Source organism: Poromitra crassiceps (genome assembly GCF_964638095.1).
Source record: "Poromitra crassiceps genome assembly, chromosome: 8".
Lineage (NCBI taxonomy): Eukaryota > Metazoa > Chordata > Actinopteri > Beryciformes > Melamphaidae > Poromitra > Poromitra crassiceps.
This window is the reverse complement of record NC_139629.1, coordinates 16352344-16370582: the sequence shown is the minus strand read 5'-3', so window position 1 is coordinate 16370582 and position 18239 is coordinate 16352344. Positions and strand designations below refer to the sequence as shown.

Here is an 18239-nt window from a genome sequence, read left to right as displayed (position 1 = left end):
TGTGATTTACGCTCCTATCGCTGATGTGATGAAAGTGGCATTGAGGTCTTAAATATATTGAAAAGGTATTAAAAGTGGTCTTAACACATTCACTGCCAGCCGTTTTTTTTTTTACTGTAGGTAGGTTCTGCCAGAGGGTTTTTTTGAGGATTCTGGCTCATCTTTCAAGACCCGAGGATTCTTTTCTGCTAAGATTTTGTGAACACACAATATCTCAAAAGAACTAATAGAATGTGTGCTTTCTCTGTCTAAAAGAGTTAGTTTGTAGAGTTAGTAGTTATGTAAGCATTAGCAGTTGAATACAGCATGGTTTCAGCGTCTGAAAAATTATTCAGAGATAAACGGCTTTTTGTGAAATTCGATAGAACAGTCACTTTAACCATTCATTTTTGGCATCAGTAAGACGTCAGACATCTAAACAATAGTTTTGAACAGTAATTTCCTCCATAACAGCAGGAAACCCCCCTCTGCTTCCAACTCCTCCCTCCGTGTGTGTTCTTCTTGGCTGCAGCGGCCGTGTCACAAGCTCGTTGCTGCTGCTGCTGTAACCTCGCGTCACCAGTCTCACTGCTTTGCTGCTGCTGTGCCTGTCTGCGCGGCCGCTCTTTGAGGAAGTCTGGATGGACTCGCTCGTTTCTTGGAGTTTTGGTTGAGAGCTTTGATGAAGCTTTTGCGATTCTGGTCATATTTATGCTGCGTGTTTCAAAGTGTGTTCCACCCGTAATCTATTATGCAAATTTGCAATCCCGCACCGCCAGCAATCAGCGCGAAAACGAAAGCGTTTTCGCCAATCCATTTTCATGAGAATGGCTTCAAGGAAGCCATTCTCATGAAAATGCTTGCCTTCCTCTAGTCAGGAGAGCACTGTCGCCACTTAGTGGGTCGGTGGAATGGGTTGTAAACGTTCGGTGGTTCCAATAATTATATAAGAGATGTAAAAGGGTTAGATGCACATCCCACGGTCAAAAAAATAATAATAATTTTTTTGACGGAGTAATACGTCATTGGCAGTGAACCGTTGGGATTTTTTTTGACGGAGTAATACGTCGTTGGCAGTGAACGTGTTAAAAGGTATTGAATTTAACTTCAGGATTCCTTCATATACCCTGCTTTCGGTCAACCGAAATCGCCAGATTGAAATGCCGGCATCGTATCTTTCTGAAATCCACGGATACGTACAATTTACAAACGTAAATTTGAAACAAAACGTCTGGCCTTTACCTTTCTAAAACCTGGCATTTTGGCCAAAAGTGCCAATGGAAAAGCACACCAAGTCAAGCCTTACATGCCCACTCATACACACAAAACATGTATTATAGCGTATTATATATGTATTAGGGATGCACCGATCGATCGGCACGTGACCGGAAATGGCCGATTTTCACGTGATCGGCCTCGATCGGTGATCTGTTCCGGTCACTCTAAATAGCCGATTCTGTGAGCCGATTTTCACATGACGTGCGCGCACCCCAAAGCACCGAGACAGGCACCCAGCCACCACACCACACACGCCAGCATACCTTCCTCGTTGTGGATTTTTTTCACCGTCAGTGAAGTAGACAAAGCTCGCAGTTTGTCACACATGCAAGTCGAAAATAAGCCGTGGAGACAGAGGTGCGGCCGTGTCCCGCTCGGCTGGAGTCCAGTCAGAGCGGCTCGCTTCACCTCACTGGCCCCCCTCTCTCTGCTCTCTCTCCCCGGGAAGCGGTGCTCCAGCAACCCGCCACCGCGCACAGCCGGCTTGGCGAGTGTGTCCAGTATAACCATTCCCCGACCTGCTTTTCCATTCCACATCAGCGCTGCTGCCTCAGCCTGTCAAGTCATGTTGTAACGTGACGTGGATACAGGAGAGACTATTTGTTTCGTATTGCAAATAGAACGACATGAGAACGACGGACATAATAATAAAAATGCATCGGACTCACAAGTGTGCAACGTTTTCTGTGCGTGACGATATTTTTTCGGATGGCAGATAAAAATACGCATACCAAACTTCGGACTGTGTGTAAACTCCGCCTGATATTCAGACTGAAGATCGTTACTGTAACTCATAAACTCATTTCCCCTCTACTCAAGAGGACTGGTCTGGAGCCAGTCTATAAACTCCTTGTCCATGGATCATTTTGATGTTCTGTTGCACCTGTTTTCTTTTGGAAAAGTAAATGCATGATAGCTGTGGGATATAGGCTATTGGATTTAATTTAATTTTTGTATTCATTGTATTTGCACAAAAAAGCTCTGTCCAGTAGCCTAACCTGGAACACTTTTATTTTGAGATGTGTTTGAGTGAGAAGGTCCTACTTCATGCAAATGATAAGAATTGTTTATTTGTTTATTTGGATCCCCATTAGATGTAAGAATTGTTCTATGAATCTTAATTTTTAAACAAAGTTACAAAAACGTTTGTGTAAGCTGTCAATTGTTGTTTTTAGAAAAAAAAATCGGAATCGGCAAAAATCGGTATCGGCAAGTCAGACTATTCAAAAATCGGAAATCGGAATCGGCCAAGAAAATGGCAATCGGTGCATCCCTAATATGTATATATGTATTATAGTGACATCACGCACAGCTTCAGATTAGTGTTGTCTTCTCAGTCTATGCAACACCTAATATCTACAATCATCATAACCATCTTTATTATTGTAAAACAAATGTGTAGCTTAGAATTACAACATGAAAATGAGAGTTGTTCTGACAAATAACGTCATAAATATGTTATTTGATTAATATGTGTAAATCAAGCCTCAGCTAGCACAACTGAAATAATCACAGATAGGTGGTATTTTCACAGTATGTATTTAAAACAATTTGTGCTCTTGTATAGAGCTCCCGAGTTGAAATTATGTTTTGTATTGACTTGAATGACATGGTGCTTAAAAGGCACACAGTGATATTGTTGACTTAGCTGTAGCTGCAGTGGCTGGCTGCTTCTCAGTCCAAGACATCATCATCGTCGTTATCTTTTCTTGTTATGGTTGTGACTTAACTTGATGACATTGGCTAGGATTGTGTCAATACCCATGGGTGTTAGGAAATCAGTATTCTTTGTCATTCATCTTCACTGTAATTCAATTTTCCTTTCTGCAATTGACATCATAAGAGAGGCATTATTTCTTTATATGATCACATCTACTTCCAGGAATTTACTGAGCATCTGTAGCACACTGGTCTCTAGTGGTAAACCCATGGTCAGGGTTATCCTAGAGCAGTGGTTCTCAAATGGGGGTCCGGGGACCCCCAGGGGTCCGTGGCACTTTGCCAGGGGGTCCGCGAAAAGTTTACAGGAAAATAAAAATGTATTTTTTTTTTTTTTTTGCAAAAGCTTCATAGTTTCAACGAAAATATGTTATGCTTTAAATCTAAAATAGTTCATGGATTACATTCTAATCTAACAAAGCTATCAATTTAAAAGTCAAGCACATTACCGTGGAAACAATTAAGCTTAGCCCAAAATCACAAATCCGAATGAGGGGGTCCCTGCCGGCGATAGCCAGGCCGGAGGCATTATGGATCCGGGTTGTCCGTCCGTACGTCCGTCCGTACGAGGTTTGTTAACGCGGTATCTGAGGAAGGCCTTGACGGAATTTCATCAAATTTGCCTCAAACATCGACTTGGACTCAAGGATGAACTGATTAGATTTTGGTGGTCAAAGGTCAAGGTCACTGTGACCTCTCAAACGCCATTTTCAAGCTTGTTAACGCGATATCTCAGGAATGCCTTGACGGAATTTCATCAAATTTGCCTCAAACATTGACTTGGACTCAAGGATGAACTGATTCGATTTTGGTGGTCAAAGGTCAAGGTCACTGTGACCTCATGAACGCCATTCCCAAGTTCGTTAACGCAATATCTCAAGAACGGCTTGATAGAATTTCTTCTGATTTGGCTCAAACATTGACTTGGACGCAAGGATGAACTGATTCCATTTTGGTTATCAAAGGTCAAAGGTCAAGGTCACTGTGACCTCTCGAATGCCATTTTCAAGCTTGTTAACATGATATCTCAGGAATGTCTTGATGGAATTTCTTCGAATTTGCCTCAAACGTCCACTTGGACTCAAGGACATTTTGGTGGTCAAAGTTCAAGGTCACTGTGACCTCACACACCCAATTTTCAAGCTCTGTAATGCAACATCTCAGGAGCGCCTTGACGGAATTTCTTCCAATTTGCCTCAAATGGCGATTTGGACTGTAGAATGAACTAATGGCGGAGGCATAAGTCCGCGTTGCGGTCGTTCTAGTCTATCTTGTAAGGGGTCCTTGGCTGAAAAACATTTGAGAACCTCTGGCCTAAAGCAGTGGTTCTCAACTGCTCTAGTCTCAGGACCCACAGTTTTCCTTAGTCATTAAGTCGCGACCCAAATTCATTTTATTTTTTATACCACTCAAATTTATTTCACAAAAAATAGTGCAGTGATACACAATGCCGTCATGCACTGTTAAAATCAAAAAGTGCAACAAGGGCTGGTGATGCTCAAGTTTCAAGAATCTGAATTATTTCACTAAAACAACAAGTCGAGACAACATTTGGGGATATTTGGAATTTTTTCCTCACAGGCATCCGCGGCCCACTCAAAACGGAGCTGCGACCCACGTTTGGGTCCTGACCCACCAGTTGAGAAACCCTGCCTATAGAGAACAGTGGTTCTCAAACTTTTTTGGCTTCAGTACCCCCTTTCCATGATTTCCGAATCCAAGTACCCCCTTTACCCGACTACAACATTGTGCTTAGAAAACTTAAAGAGAAAACTATATGATGCAATGAATGAATAATAACCCACCTTTTGAAGAATATAACATTACAAAATAAGAAATGTAGCGAAAAAGTTGCAATTAGTGCCTCCTGAGCAGATTTATTTTAACGTTTCACTTATTTTCACGTGGCAGCGTCATGGGGCTTTTATTTTGAAAAGAAAATGTGCTTCAGCTGTAACCTGGGTGACTGTAAAATAAAATAAAATAACACATAATTGATGGGTGGCAGAGCTCAGTCTACAGACTGATTTCAGTCAAAACAAACGTTAATTATCTCTTCCGTTTTCTGTCTGATATTAGGGCCATATTTGGGCAGGCCTGCATCGCAATATAGAAAAAAAATATATCACCCAAGCGTATGTAGGGGGGTCATTCAGTGCCTGTTGGAGTTCAGTGTTCTTATGACCCAGGGAAAGAAGCTGTTCTTAAAGGAACACTCCGCCAATTTTCAGACAGCTTTCATTACAACATCAGCAGTATATCAGAAAACTGTAAACAGTTGTGCAGGCATTCATTTAGTTTGACAGTTATTGACCGTTGATATGAGTTAAGTTGTGGACCAGTGATGTCATTTGTGCATGAATGACATCACTGGTCCACAACTTCACTCAACTGTCAATAACTGTCAAACTAAATGAATGCCTGCAAAACGGTTTACAGTTTTCTGATAATACTGCTGATGTTGTAATGATACAAAGCTGGCAGAAAATCGGTGTTGTGTTCCTTTAAGACTGGTGCTATGACGGAGCTGTAGTGCCTGCAGAGGGCAGCAGGTCAAACAGGTGGTGTCCAGGATGAGAAGGATTCCCTTTACAATGTTTTTTATCTACGGTCAGGAATTTACTGAGCATCTGTAGCACATCGGCCTCTAGTGGTGAACTCCATGCTCAGGGTCGACTCCAACGCTTCTGAGGCATTTCATTCTAAAGCGTGTTCTTGTCATGTGACTCAGGTGTTTCCAATAACATGGGAGCGGAAACAGCTGTCTTTTTATACAAATGGCTTTCTCTGGAGCATCGACTTTTTGCTTCTCTCTCTTCTCAAATCAATTCAGGGCTGTATTGGTACGAGAAACATACATTCACATTGCCAAAGCAAGTGTAAAATAAAAACAAACAAAATGTGCCTACAGTTAAAGATATAGAAGAATAAAGAAGTGTGTCAAACAGTGTGCAACACTGCAATGAAATATAATATACATAACGAGTGGGTAAAGTGAACTTTAAAAATGTGCCTACAAATAAAGATATACAAAAGTAGTGTGTATTGTGTAAACAAACAGCTACCTGTATGTAACATTGCAATCAAATATAATATACATTATTATAGTTGATATTTGTATTATTATATTATATTACATAATATAGATAAACCCATGAAGACCTGATGCAGCATTTGTGTTGTTCTCCCTTTAAGACCTGATACAGCGTCTGTGTCGGTAAACATGTGCATACAATTAAATATATTTAAATTAATGTGTAAACATCTGTGCAACATTGCAATAATCTCTATATTTCTTTCTACCTATATAACATTCCAGGGAATATCCCTGCATGGCTGATGTGTGAATGACAGCAGTAACATTGCAGGCTCCGACACAATCCGACGCATGTATGTCAATCACTGCCAAAACAGTCTTTTATTTGACTCTTAACGCGTGAGTTATGGAGCAGTTCACCCCCATGCAGTTGTCATGAAAGGTGAAATTACATAATAGAGATCAAAATCTTTTTTTATTGTTGTTTTTTATACCATGCTGTAAACATGTTTATTTACACTATAAAGATGGGCATTTTAACATGGGGGCGAATGGGGATTGACTCGCTCTTGCAGCCAGCCTCAAGTGGCCATTCGAGGAATTTTGCTACTGCCACATTATGCGGACGTAGAAAGCTGCCCCGGAATAGACACAAGATTGAAATGTCCCTGAATGTAGTGCATGTGTGAATAATGAAAATCACTACTGGTCCCTGAATGTAGTGCATGTGTGAATAATGAAAATCACTACTGGTCCCTGAAAGGTTAGCCCAGTAATTTACTGGGAACTATGTCTGAAAAGGGATCATGAAATAACATGAAATTAGAAAGTAAGGATTACAGATTAATTCAAGGGTTTTTTCATGGGGTTTCCCCCATTAATAACTCCCTTAATTAATTTGAGGGCATTTTGCTTGAAATAAGGGGAGAATTAATGTGTTATTTTGAGGGATTACAGGTTCATAGAGATGACTATATCCTAAGTATATATGAGTACCAAAGTATGTAGGCCATTGTGTTCTATCATTGTCTGTGTTATTGCCATAGGTGCTGTTTCTGGATCAATTTTAAAGGCTTGTTTCTTCTCTCTGGCTGTGCAGCTGATCCAGGTCTGTCAGTGGAGAGTGACGGTGTGGCCGAGGCTCAGAGCGGAGCTGCACCTACAGCTGAAGGTAATGCAAACCACCCACTTATTATTTTTTCTCTTTTGTTTTTTTCAGATTTCAGATTTTCAGATTTTTGTCCTATTTTCTCCCCAATCTTGTCCTGGAAGTGAGTTTCCCATTCATTTCTCCATAGACATCTATCTATCTATCTATCTATCTATCTATCTATCTATCTATCTATCTATCTATCTATCTATAAAAGGGAGCAAGTGGACAATCTGTCTCTCTGTGATTTTTGTCCCGGAATTGAGGTCACCCAACTGGAAGTGATGTCATCAGTGACAGTTATGTCATCAGTGATGTCATCAGTGACAGTTATGTCATCAGTGATGTCACTTGAGCAATTGTGATGACCAGAGGAGGCGATAGACATGTATGTAGGGTTAATACTCCTGTCAAAGACATGTATGTAGGGTTAATAGTTCTGTCAAAGACATGTATGTTAGGGTTAATGCTCCTGTCAAAGACATGTACTGTATGTAGGGTTAATAGTCCTGTCAAAGACATGTATGTTAGGGTTAATGCTCCTGTCAAAGACATGTATGTAGGGTTAATACTCCTGTCAAAGACATGTATGTTAGGGTTAATACTCCTGTCAGTCAAATACATGTATGTTAGGGTTAATACTTCTGTCAAAGAAATGTATGTAGGGTTAATAGTTCTGTCAAAGACATGTATGTTGGGGTTAATGCTCCTGTCAAAGACATGTACTGTATGTAGGGTTAATAGTCCTGTCAAAGACATGTATGTTAGGGTTAATGCTCCTGTCAAAGACATGTATGTAGGGTTAATACTCCTGTCAAAGACATGTATGTTAGGGTTAATACTCCTGTCAGTCAAATACATGTATGTTAGGGTTAATACTCCTGTCAAAGACATGTATGTAGGGTTAATAGTCCTGTCAAAGACATGTATGTTAGGGTTAATAGTCCTGTCAAAGACATGTATGTTAGGGTTAATAGTCCTGTCAAAGACATGTATGTAGGGTTAATAGTCCTGTCAAAGACATGTATGTTAGGGTTAATGCTCCTGTCAAAGACATGTATGTAGGGTTAATACTCCTGTCAAAGACATTTATGTTAGGGTTAATACTCCTGTCAGTCAAATACATGTATGTTAGGGTTAATACTCCTGTCAAAGACATGTATGTAGGGTTAATAGTCCTGTCAAAGACATGTATGTTAGGGTTAATAGTCCTGTCAAAGACATGTATGTTAGGGTTAATAGTCCTGTCAAAGACATGTATGTTAGGGTTAATAGTCCTGTCAAAGACATGTATGTTAGGGTTAATACTCCTGTCAAAGACATGTATGTTAGGGTTAATACTCCTGTCAAAGACATGTATGTTAGGGTTAATACTCCTGTCAAAGACATGTATGTTAGGGTTAATACTCCTGTCAAAGACATGTATGTTAGGGTTAATACTCCTGACAAAGACATGTATGTTAGGGTTAATACTCCTGACAAATACATGTATGTTAGGGTTAATACTCCTGACAAAGACATGTATGTTAGGGTTAATACTCCTGACAAAGACATGTATGTTAGGGTTAATAGTCCTGTCAAAGACATGTATGTTAGGGTTAATACTCCTGTCAAAGACATGTATGTTAGGGTTAATAGTCCTGTCAAAGACATGTATGTTAGGGTTAATAGTCCTGTCAAAGACATGTATGTTAGGGTTAATAGTCCTGTCAAAGACATGTATGTTAGGGTTAATACTCCTGACAAAGACAGCCTGTCAAAGACATGTATGTTAGGGTTAATAGTCCTGTCAAAGACATGTATGTTAGGGTTTAATAGTCCTGTCAAAGACATGTATGTTAGGGTTAATAGTCCTGTCAAAGACATATATGTTAGGGTTAATAGTCCTGTCAAAGACATGTATGTTAGGGTTAATAGTCCTGTCAAAGACATGTATGTTAGGGTTAATAGTCCTGTCAAAGACATGTATGTTAGGGTTAATACTCCTGACAAAGACATGTATGTTAGGGTTAATACTCCTGACAAAGACATGTATGTTAGGGTTAATACTCCTGACAAAGACATGTATGTTAGGGTTAATAGTCCTGTCAAAGACATGTATGTTAGGGTTAATACTCCTGACAAAGACATGTATGTTAGGGTTAATACTCCTGACAAAGACATGTATGTTAGGGTTAATAGTCCTGTCAAAGACATGTATGTTAGGGTTAATACTCCTGTCAAAGACATGTATGTCAAAGACATGTATGTTAGGGTTAATAGTCCTGTCAAAGACATGTATGTTAGGGTTAATAGTCCTGTCAAAGACATGTATGTTAGGGTTAATAGTCCTGTCAAAGACATGTATGTTAGGGTTAATAGTCCTGTCAAAGACATGTATGTTAGGGTTAATAGTCCTGTCAAAGACATGTATGTTAGGGTTAATACTCCTGACAAAGACATGTATGTTAGGGTTAATACTCCTGTCAAAGACATGTATGTTAGGGTTAATACTCCTGTCAAAGACATGTATGTTAGGGTTAATACTCCTGACAAAGACATGTATGTTAGGGTTAATACTCCTGACAAAGACATGTATGTTAGGGTTAATAGTCCTGTCAAAGATATCTATGTTAGGGTTAATAGTCCTGTCCGGTTTTAAAAGGGGCTTATTCTGTCGTTTGGTATGAGGACGTGTTGCAGAATCACTATTATGTTACAGAAATCAGTGACAGAGAGGGTCAAAATGTACATTTATTCATCTGAAAATGTTACAGACAAATACTTTAAGTTGGTGTCATCTCAGCATCCTTGTAAAGAATCTTCCCGGCCTCCAGGCTTAACTCCTTTGAAGTCCATTTTTCATTCCTGCTTCCCCAGTGATCTCTTTCCCCTCACTCGCTGAGCTCCCAAACGCATGTTTCAAACCAACCATCACATTTTCAGCTGTCACCATAGTTGACTTATTGTGTGTGAACTGCAAACCAAGGAAGCAATTAAGTTCTGTTTTTATATTGAAAGCCACCCAATAATTTATTTTTGACTTTTTTGTATTTTATTAGCATTATTTCTTAATTTCATTGTCTTTAAGATTATGTAATTTTTAAACTGCTTATTCAGCCTAGTCAATCAACTTTCCCCCCCTTCCTCCCACAAGACGATGTTATAAAGTTCCTAGTGACAAGAAGGCCTCTGAGCCGCGTGTTCTACAGGTAATTAATGATGTTGAGAGCAACATTAGAAAAGGCCTGTTAATGGCTATGCTCAAGCCAAACTGTATATAACCTTCTGGCTTGTGAGATCCCTGTCTCCTAGCGTAGCTCTGTCACGGAGCAGAGCATGGTGGGTGTTAACACAGTCTCCTGGCCTATGAGCATAAATCATACTGTAATTTAAGGACAAGCTTCAACACTGTTCTGGCATGGTCTGTTTAATACCAGAGTAGGAAAATGGAATGGTTCAACGTGGAGACTATTTGTGTTGGCCATCAGTTTTCCCAGTCCAGGGACCAAAATGAGCAGTAATAGTTTTCAAAGGGGCAGGGACATTTGGCAGCTATTATTTCAGATGGAAATTCTGTCCAGCTCTCTACATTATTAGTGTGTGCTCAATAAGGCGGGTGTCCGTTTGTTTGTTTGTTTGTTTGTTATGTGTGAGGCTTTTCAAGGTGCATATCTTAGTAGCATTACGGTAAGCAAGTTGCTCCCCCTCTGCAACTCTCTCTGCACATTTGAATAGCATAACCCTTCTACTCATTCCAGTTCTGTGGTGTGCGCTCTGAGTGAGGTCATAGTATTATGATGTAGCGACCGTGATGTCACCCATCCATCGCCATTGGTTTGTGGACTCCCGTTTTGCCTACTATTTGTCAGGATTGGCGAACTCTGCGATCACTGGACAGGCGACCTGTCAATCACGTCCCAAAGCATAGTCTGCTTTGGGTCTAAGCCTGGGGTTTGGCGTTGACGTCGCCATCTTGGTTATTTGGAGTCAGAAGCAGCTTTCTCACAGAGCTGCAGTGCCGCCTACTATTTGTCAGGATTGGCGAACTCTGCGATCACTGGACAGGCGACCTGTCAATCACGCCCCAAAGCATAGTCTGCTTTGGGTCTATTTAAAATAACAACAACAGTCTGATTAGGAAATGATTTAAATATGTGCTTTGATTAAAAAAAAATGTAACTCAATTTGTCACTTGAGTTACTTGACAAAGTAACTGGTATAATATTAACTGAAATAAAAGTAATAAATAAGTAATGTTATATTACTGAGTTACTGCTAAAAGTAATATATTACATGTAATATGTTACTTTTGTAATGAGTTACCCCCAACACTGAGTGTTAAAGTCATTGTTAACAGGCGACGTTGCTTGATGAAATGAGGTGAATTCTTAAGCGACTAAACCACTGTGGTTGTCATTTGCTCTAGTTTCTACACAGTCATTTGTTAGACTAGCGGGGTGGATCGGTCCAAGTAGACCAGGGAGGCTTTGAGAGGAAGCTGCTTTTCATTACCTCTATCTCGTGGGGATCGAGCCAATCAATCAAGCACTTTAGCCTGGCTATTTGATACAACCGTGTCGCCACAAGAGTCCCTTACTAGTCACAAAGTAGTTTGGCTTTTGACCACGACTGATGATGTCTGAATCTCCCCAAGGATTCGTGGAACTGGGCCCAGTTGCAACAAGCATGCTGCCTTGCAGCTGGGACAGGATTGCATTACACACTGTTTTAGATTGGGCAAAGAAAGTTTAAGCGATTGATTCCAAATAATAGCCTTCTTCTCATGCTGCCCAGTGAAGTTTTGACACAAAATAGTGATGTAACGTCACTGTGTCTTGAGTCGGACACTTTTGCTGCTGAATTGTCCTAACTGGGACAACTTTACTTACTGTTATAAATGACGATGTGATGTTCCCAACTAGTTTAATGGTGTAAAAGCCAAGTATAACTTCTTAGCTTTCTAGTGATATAACATTTTAATACTTTATTTACTTTAGATTTGTCTCTACCAGAGTCAAAAAGTAGACTATCACCGTTCATTTAGCTGTATACTAGGCTTGTCCTTAACTCAATAGGATGAATCAGCGTGACGTCACTTGACGCCCAAAAATGCGGAATCCTGCGGCAGTTAATAGTATGAGATGTGCCAAACAAACGTTAATATCTCAAAAACTATACATCACATCGCTTATATTTTGACATTCTGAGTGAGAGCAGAAGTAGCTCAAGAGTTTGATGTATAATATATGCATGTCGTGTTAACGTTGTGTGAACTGTCGCAGTTTTTAAAATGTAAACAGCGTTAACTGGCTAGAGTCAGACAATCAAGCCTCGCGCCACTTGGGCTCCATAGGGTTCCATTGCTGTTGCCACCCAGTGACGCGGTTTGTTTACCAAAATGCTGCTTGGCTGATCCCTCGAATTTAAGCCATCGATTGTCGAACATCGCCCAAGCGCATCCTACGTCTTTCTCTCATCAAAGTTACTTTCCTACATTTAAATGTTTATGTATTCATATGAAATTTGACATGTAGATTCTTAGACATGTCTAAATGAATTCCATAACACTAGGTGGCGTTTGCTGATATGGAAAGTGGGTCAGACCGGATGTGGCCGACTCTAGGGCTGCAACTAACGATTATTTTCATTATCGAATAATCTGACGATTATTTTCCTCGATTAAACGATTAGTTGTTTGTTTGGTCTATAAAATGTCTGAAAATGGTGAAAAATGGCGCACTCTGTGTTTCCCAAAGCCTAAGATGATATCCTCAAATGTCTTGTTTTGTCCACAACCCAAAGATATTCAGTTTACTGTCACAGAGGAATAAAGAAACCAGAAAATATTCACATTTAAGAAGCTGGAATCAGATAATTTAGACTTTTTTAATAAAAAAATCGCTCAAAACTATTAATTGATTATCAAAATAGTCGTCGATTAGTTTTTAATTCATCGTTGCATCTCTAGCCGACTCGGGCCAATCGTGTCAATTGCGCTAGGTGTTTAATTTTTCACCTGCTTCCCGTTCTTCCTCCAGTGTTTTCTCCCTGCTTGGCCATGTGCGGCCTGACAGAGGCAACAGCCAAAGTGTACAATACTCTGTCAGCATGGCTCGTTTGTTTCATGTCACCTAATCACCACTGCAAGCTGCACACCTGTTCCATCTATCCCTCTCCCCCCCCCCCGGCACGTGCTCGCTCAGGCAGAGCGCTGAGGCCTGGACGCTAGCTCTTCCGGCTCATAGTTGTAAGACAATGGGATTTTTGTATGGGAATTTCGTTAACAAAAGTATATAAAACAACAACGTTTGTGTTCAGCAAGATAATCGTCACAAATGAGGAACACTTTTATGACTTTTTGAAGCGTTTTCTGAAAATCGTGTTTAAAAAAAAACGCATTTACGCTTCAAAAGTCATAACGGGAAGATTCTCTTGCTGAATACAAACTTGGCTGTTTCATCAACTTTTGTTAATCACATACTTTATTTCAAGCATTTAACCAAAATCCCCATAGAAAAATCCCATTGCATTTTACACATATAGGAACCAGGAAGTGCAGGGACTTCTCGGTTAGCCTACAAAACGACGTCATCCCTGCGGTAACTGTCTGAAGGATTGAGAGGTTCTAATTAAAGAGCTAAATGGTGGCATGACTCATGTGTGCTTTGCGGAGGCAGAGCAGGGCTGTGTGGCTGTGGACCAGCCTGGCACACGTCAGAGCAGTGCTGTGGCTGTGGACCAGCCTGGCACACGTCAGAGCAGTGCTGTGGCTGTGGACCAGCCTGGCACACGTCAGAGCAGTGCTGTGGCTGTGGACCAGCCTGGCACACGTCAGAGCAGTGCTGTGGCTGTGGACCAGCCTGGCACACGGCTCTTTTTCCATTGCGTAAACTCCCGATGCTGACGGCTGCTCCACATAGAGGGCCAAAGTCACGCCCTCTTCCGGGTCGGGCATGGCCATAGACATTAATGTAAAATGCTTATGAAAATAGTTTTGCTTGGTCAAACCAAGAGAGACCGTAGAAGATTTCACTTCAAATCTAGCTGAATCGCTTGGTTTGGTTTGACAGAGTACAACTATTTTTTAAGCATTTTATGAAATGTCTATGGGAAAAAGAATGGCAGATGAAATCCCTTGGATCTTATGCCTAACCCGGAAGAGGGCGTGACTTTGGCTCTCTCTTCAGATGGTTCCTAAAAGAGGCAGAGGATGGCTGGCTTGTGTGTGTGTGTGTGTGTGTGTGTGTGTGTGTGTGTGTGTGTGTGTGTGTGTGTGTGTGTGTGTGTGTGTGTGTGTGTGTGTGTGTGTGTGTGTGTGTGTGTGTGTGTGTGTGTGTGTGTGTGTGTGGACCACGGACCCCCCATTTGATAGGATTCTGCCCCACGGTCCCCCATATGATAATAAGATTGAAGCTTTTAGATGTTTTATTACAGAAAGTGTATAAAAGCCATGACCAAAATAGTCATTGTGTTACTTATTAATGGAATTATAGCTCAAATAAAGTATACCCTTTTGGCTGGGGACCCCCTGGAGCCCCCTCAAGGACCCCTGAGGGTCCCCGCACCCCCATTTGAGAACCACTGCCCTAAGCAACCAAGTCATCAAAAATATATATATATTTATCCTAACCCCTAAATTAAAATGGAAAAAACGTAATTTGGAAATAAATCAAATGCATTGTGGGTAGTTGCTACTGTGGCTAATGCTAGCGGCTAGCGTAATAGTTACTTTACATGGCAGTAAAACGCCACTGAATGACCAAATTGATTTAAAGCCCCATTCAGTAACTTTTCCAAGCGCCCTCTGCGTGCATTAGTATCGATAACGATATCGCCGTTCAAAGTCAACAAAACACAGCGCCAGAAAGCTCTATGTACATGTTGTGACATCGGGTACTCACCACGTGATGAAATAATAATCCATAGTTCCGTGAAACATCATTTTCGTAGCAAATCCGAATCGAGTTACTTCCTTGTTTTCATGAACACAGCGCTTCCGCTGTACAGCGCATGCACGCATGCTTTTCTTTTTTCTTTTTTCTTGCTACGGGACGTGGCAGACAAACTGCTTAGTCCCAGTGCTGGCCAATGGAGGGCGGTGTGGGATAAATAAAGACGAGGGTCTCCCTGTTACAAGTCAATCTACCATGTCCTGTGACTAAAAAGCTGATATATTACAGTAAAAAATGTCAAAAATCTTACTGATTGGGGCTTTAACTTTTAACCATTTCGAGTAACACTGTTTCCATACGGACCCCCAGCATTGGTTAGTTGTTTATAACGTGACTATATTTATAACTTTTATGACGTACTCCAGTTTCCGGTTTATAATTCGGGTCTGCAGCCGAGTATAACAAAGGAAATGGCAAGCTGCAACAATAAGTCACGTTAAACCGGACCTTGTACCCACAATTATTTTTTACAGTGGGGCATTCAAAAATAAGGTGGATACATGTCACCTCTAACCGTTAACACCTTGTGATCCGCCTCCTCAAGGTTACTTCCTGGAGTTCCAGGAGCCGGTGAACAACATCACCCACTTCCAGGGCCAGACGGCCACATTGCACTGCAAGGTGACGGGGAACCCACGGCCCAGCATCCGCTGGCTGAAGAACGACGCGCCCGTGGTCCAGGAGCAGGGACGCATCTCCATCCGCAAGACGGAGGCAGGTTCCAAGCTGCGCATCACAGACCTGGACACCACAGACACCGGCTACTACCAGTGTGTGGCCTCCAACTCTGTCAAAGTCATCTCAGCCACCGGGGTCCTTTACGTCAAACTAGGTAAGCTGTATAATAATAATAATAATAATGATTGGGTTTATATAGCGCCTTTCCAAGTGCTCAAAGCGCTTCACAGAATCATTATTCGTTCACACCATTCGTACCGGTGGTTCGAAAGCGTGGCAGCCACACATCGGCGCTCAACGGCCCCTCCGACCACCATCATTCATGTCTACATTCATACCAATCATACGAGGCAAGGAGGGTTAAGTGTCTTGCCCAAGGACACAACGACAGCAGCTGGGAGGGAGCGGGGATCGAACCGCCAACCCTTGCGTCATTGGCCGACCCGCTCTACCTCCTGTATGATCAGCCTTGTCATTTGATTAAAGGGACACTCCACCAAAAAACAATGCTGATTTCTTTTGCACATGATGTCACACATATCTGAAAACTGTAAAAGGTTTCGCAGACATTCATTTAGTTTGACAGTTACAGAGTTGATTTGACTTAGCTTGTGGACTAGTGATTATAGTAATTTAATTTAGTAATTTAGTAATTTGTGCATAAATGAGATTACTGGTCCACAAATCAAATCAAAAAAAAAAAAATTTATATATTTTATTTACAATTTTTCTTAGAACAATACACGAACAAACAAACAAACCTATGATGAACCCAGTATGCAGGTCGTTACTGCTACATGAATCATAGACAAATTAAATAGCTAACACTGATGTGATGGGAGTTCTACTGTACCTGCTTGTTAACACTGTTTCTCTGCTCCACAGGACAGTTACCTACACACAGCCCAGATGAAACGTAAGTGATAACCGTGTGTGTGTGTGTGTGTGTGTGTGTGTGTGTGTGCGTGCGTGCATGCATGCCAGAAGCTGAAAATGGGCTTGCGTAGACATGCCCGCTCACCACCATAGCATCAGTGACTGTGTTGACTGTGTTGTCTGTAATGGAGTCGCCTGGAGCCTTTCTGCCGTGCTGCACTGATGCTGCATTCACGTGCTCCTTGGGGGCTCCTACTTCCCAGTTGTGAAGTCATAAGTATGACATGACACCGTTCAAGTGCTCTTGGTCGGAAAAAGCGACAAACATGGACGCTAGAATTAAGGTTGTTTTCTCGTTTTCTTACCAAAAACATGTAGTGGGTAATTTTGGTACATTACATTACATTATGTCATTTGGCAGACGCTTTTATCCAAAGCGACTTACAATAACACATTTTTGTCAGCAATAGAGCAATCAACTATGCAACACAGTCTATGACAACTACAACTTCTGAAGGAACAGTGGTACAAGTTTAGTTCAGGTTAGTTTTTTTTGTTTTTTTTATTAAGAGAGAAAGAAGTTAGACCGAAGGTGGAATCTCGTTCCACCATTGAGGTGCCAGGGACGAGAAGAGTCGCGAACGAGATGAGCGACTTTTGAGCCCCCATAGTAGAGGAGGGGCGAGGCGTCCTGCACTGGTGCAGGATGGTAACTACATAGGCCATCATGTGCAACTACTAAAAGTAAATGATAGCTACTATGATCAAAATAACGAAATATAAAAAAAATACCATAAATTTGTGACATGGACTCTTCACATCTCACGCAAAGTCACAACTCGGAACTCTGGTATCATCTAATAGTCCCAGTTTCCCACTTGTAAATACGTAATTGGAGGGCCATCCATGTGCTCTTAACTCGTAAATACGGTATCTCTGAGGAGCACATGAATGCAGCATGAGTATGCATCCAAACACTTTCCTCTGGCTGCTGTGCGGGCTGCGAGTCGCAGTCACATGCCTGCTAGTTTAGACTGCGGCTCTGATTCATGTCCTCCTTGGTGAGACGGGGCTGTTTTTAAAAGCCTTTTATCTCAGCAGCATGCTAACAAGTAGACTGTCCATCAGTAGCGGAGCGTACACCGGGGCAGAGGGTGCGCCCGCCCCATCAACATTTTTTTTTTCTTTTTTTTTTTGCATGCCAGGCCAGGCCAGGCCTGAGTGTGAGAGCAATTCAATCAATACACAATAACATTGGTGTGTTTAAAATGAGCTATTCCACTAGATATGGCTAAAACAGATTCAAACATGCAAAAAAGGCAAATTTCTCTTCGCCGCCTAATTGAATTTTTTTTTTTTTTTGGGGGGGGGGGGGGGGGAGATGGGGGGGCCCCCTAAGAGCTTCGGCCCCCCCTGGGCTGATGATAGGGTCGCTCCGCCCCTGCTGTCCATCTTTAACATGTTAAACCTGCATTGAAGCCGCATTCTGTAATTTTTCAATTCGGGGGAAAGTGCACCCCCAGCTAAATGCTAGACTTCCCTGTTTGTACGTTCGGCCTTCGACACAATCATCCCAGCCGTGCTACAG

General features: G+C 41.5%; 1 protein-coding gene across 1 annotated transcript in view; it reads left to right on the top strand.

The window, feature by feature from the left end:
- ror2 (receptor tyrosine kinase-like orphan receptor 2) overlaps positions 1-18239 on the top strand; it is a gene marked incomplete at both ends in the record, with an annotated part of 94477 nt that overhangs the window by 50810 nt on the left and 25428 nt on the right. Inside the window, 3 exons of the mRNA XM_083641078.1 lie at positions 7060-7184; positions 15642-15929; positions 16661-16691. Of these exons, the coding sequence (XP_083497204.1) occupies positions 7060-7184; positions 15642-15929; positions 16661-16691 (444 nt within the window). The remainder of the gene's footprint in view (positions 1-7059; positions 7185-15641; positions 15930-16660; positions 16692-18239) is intronic.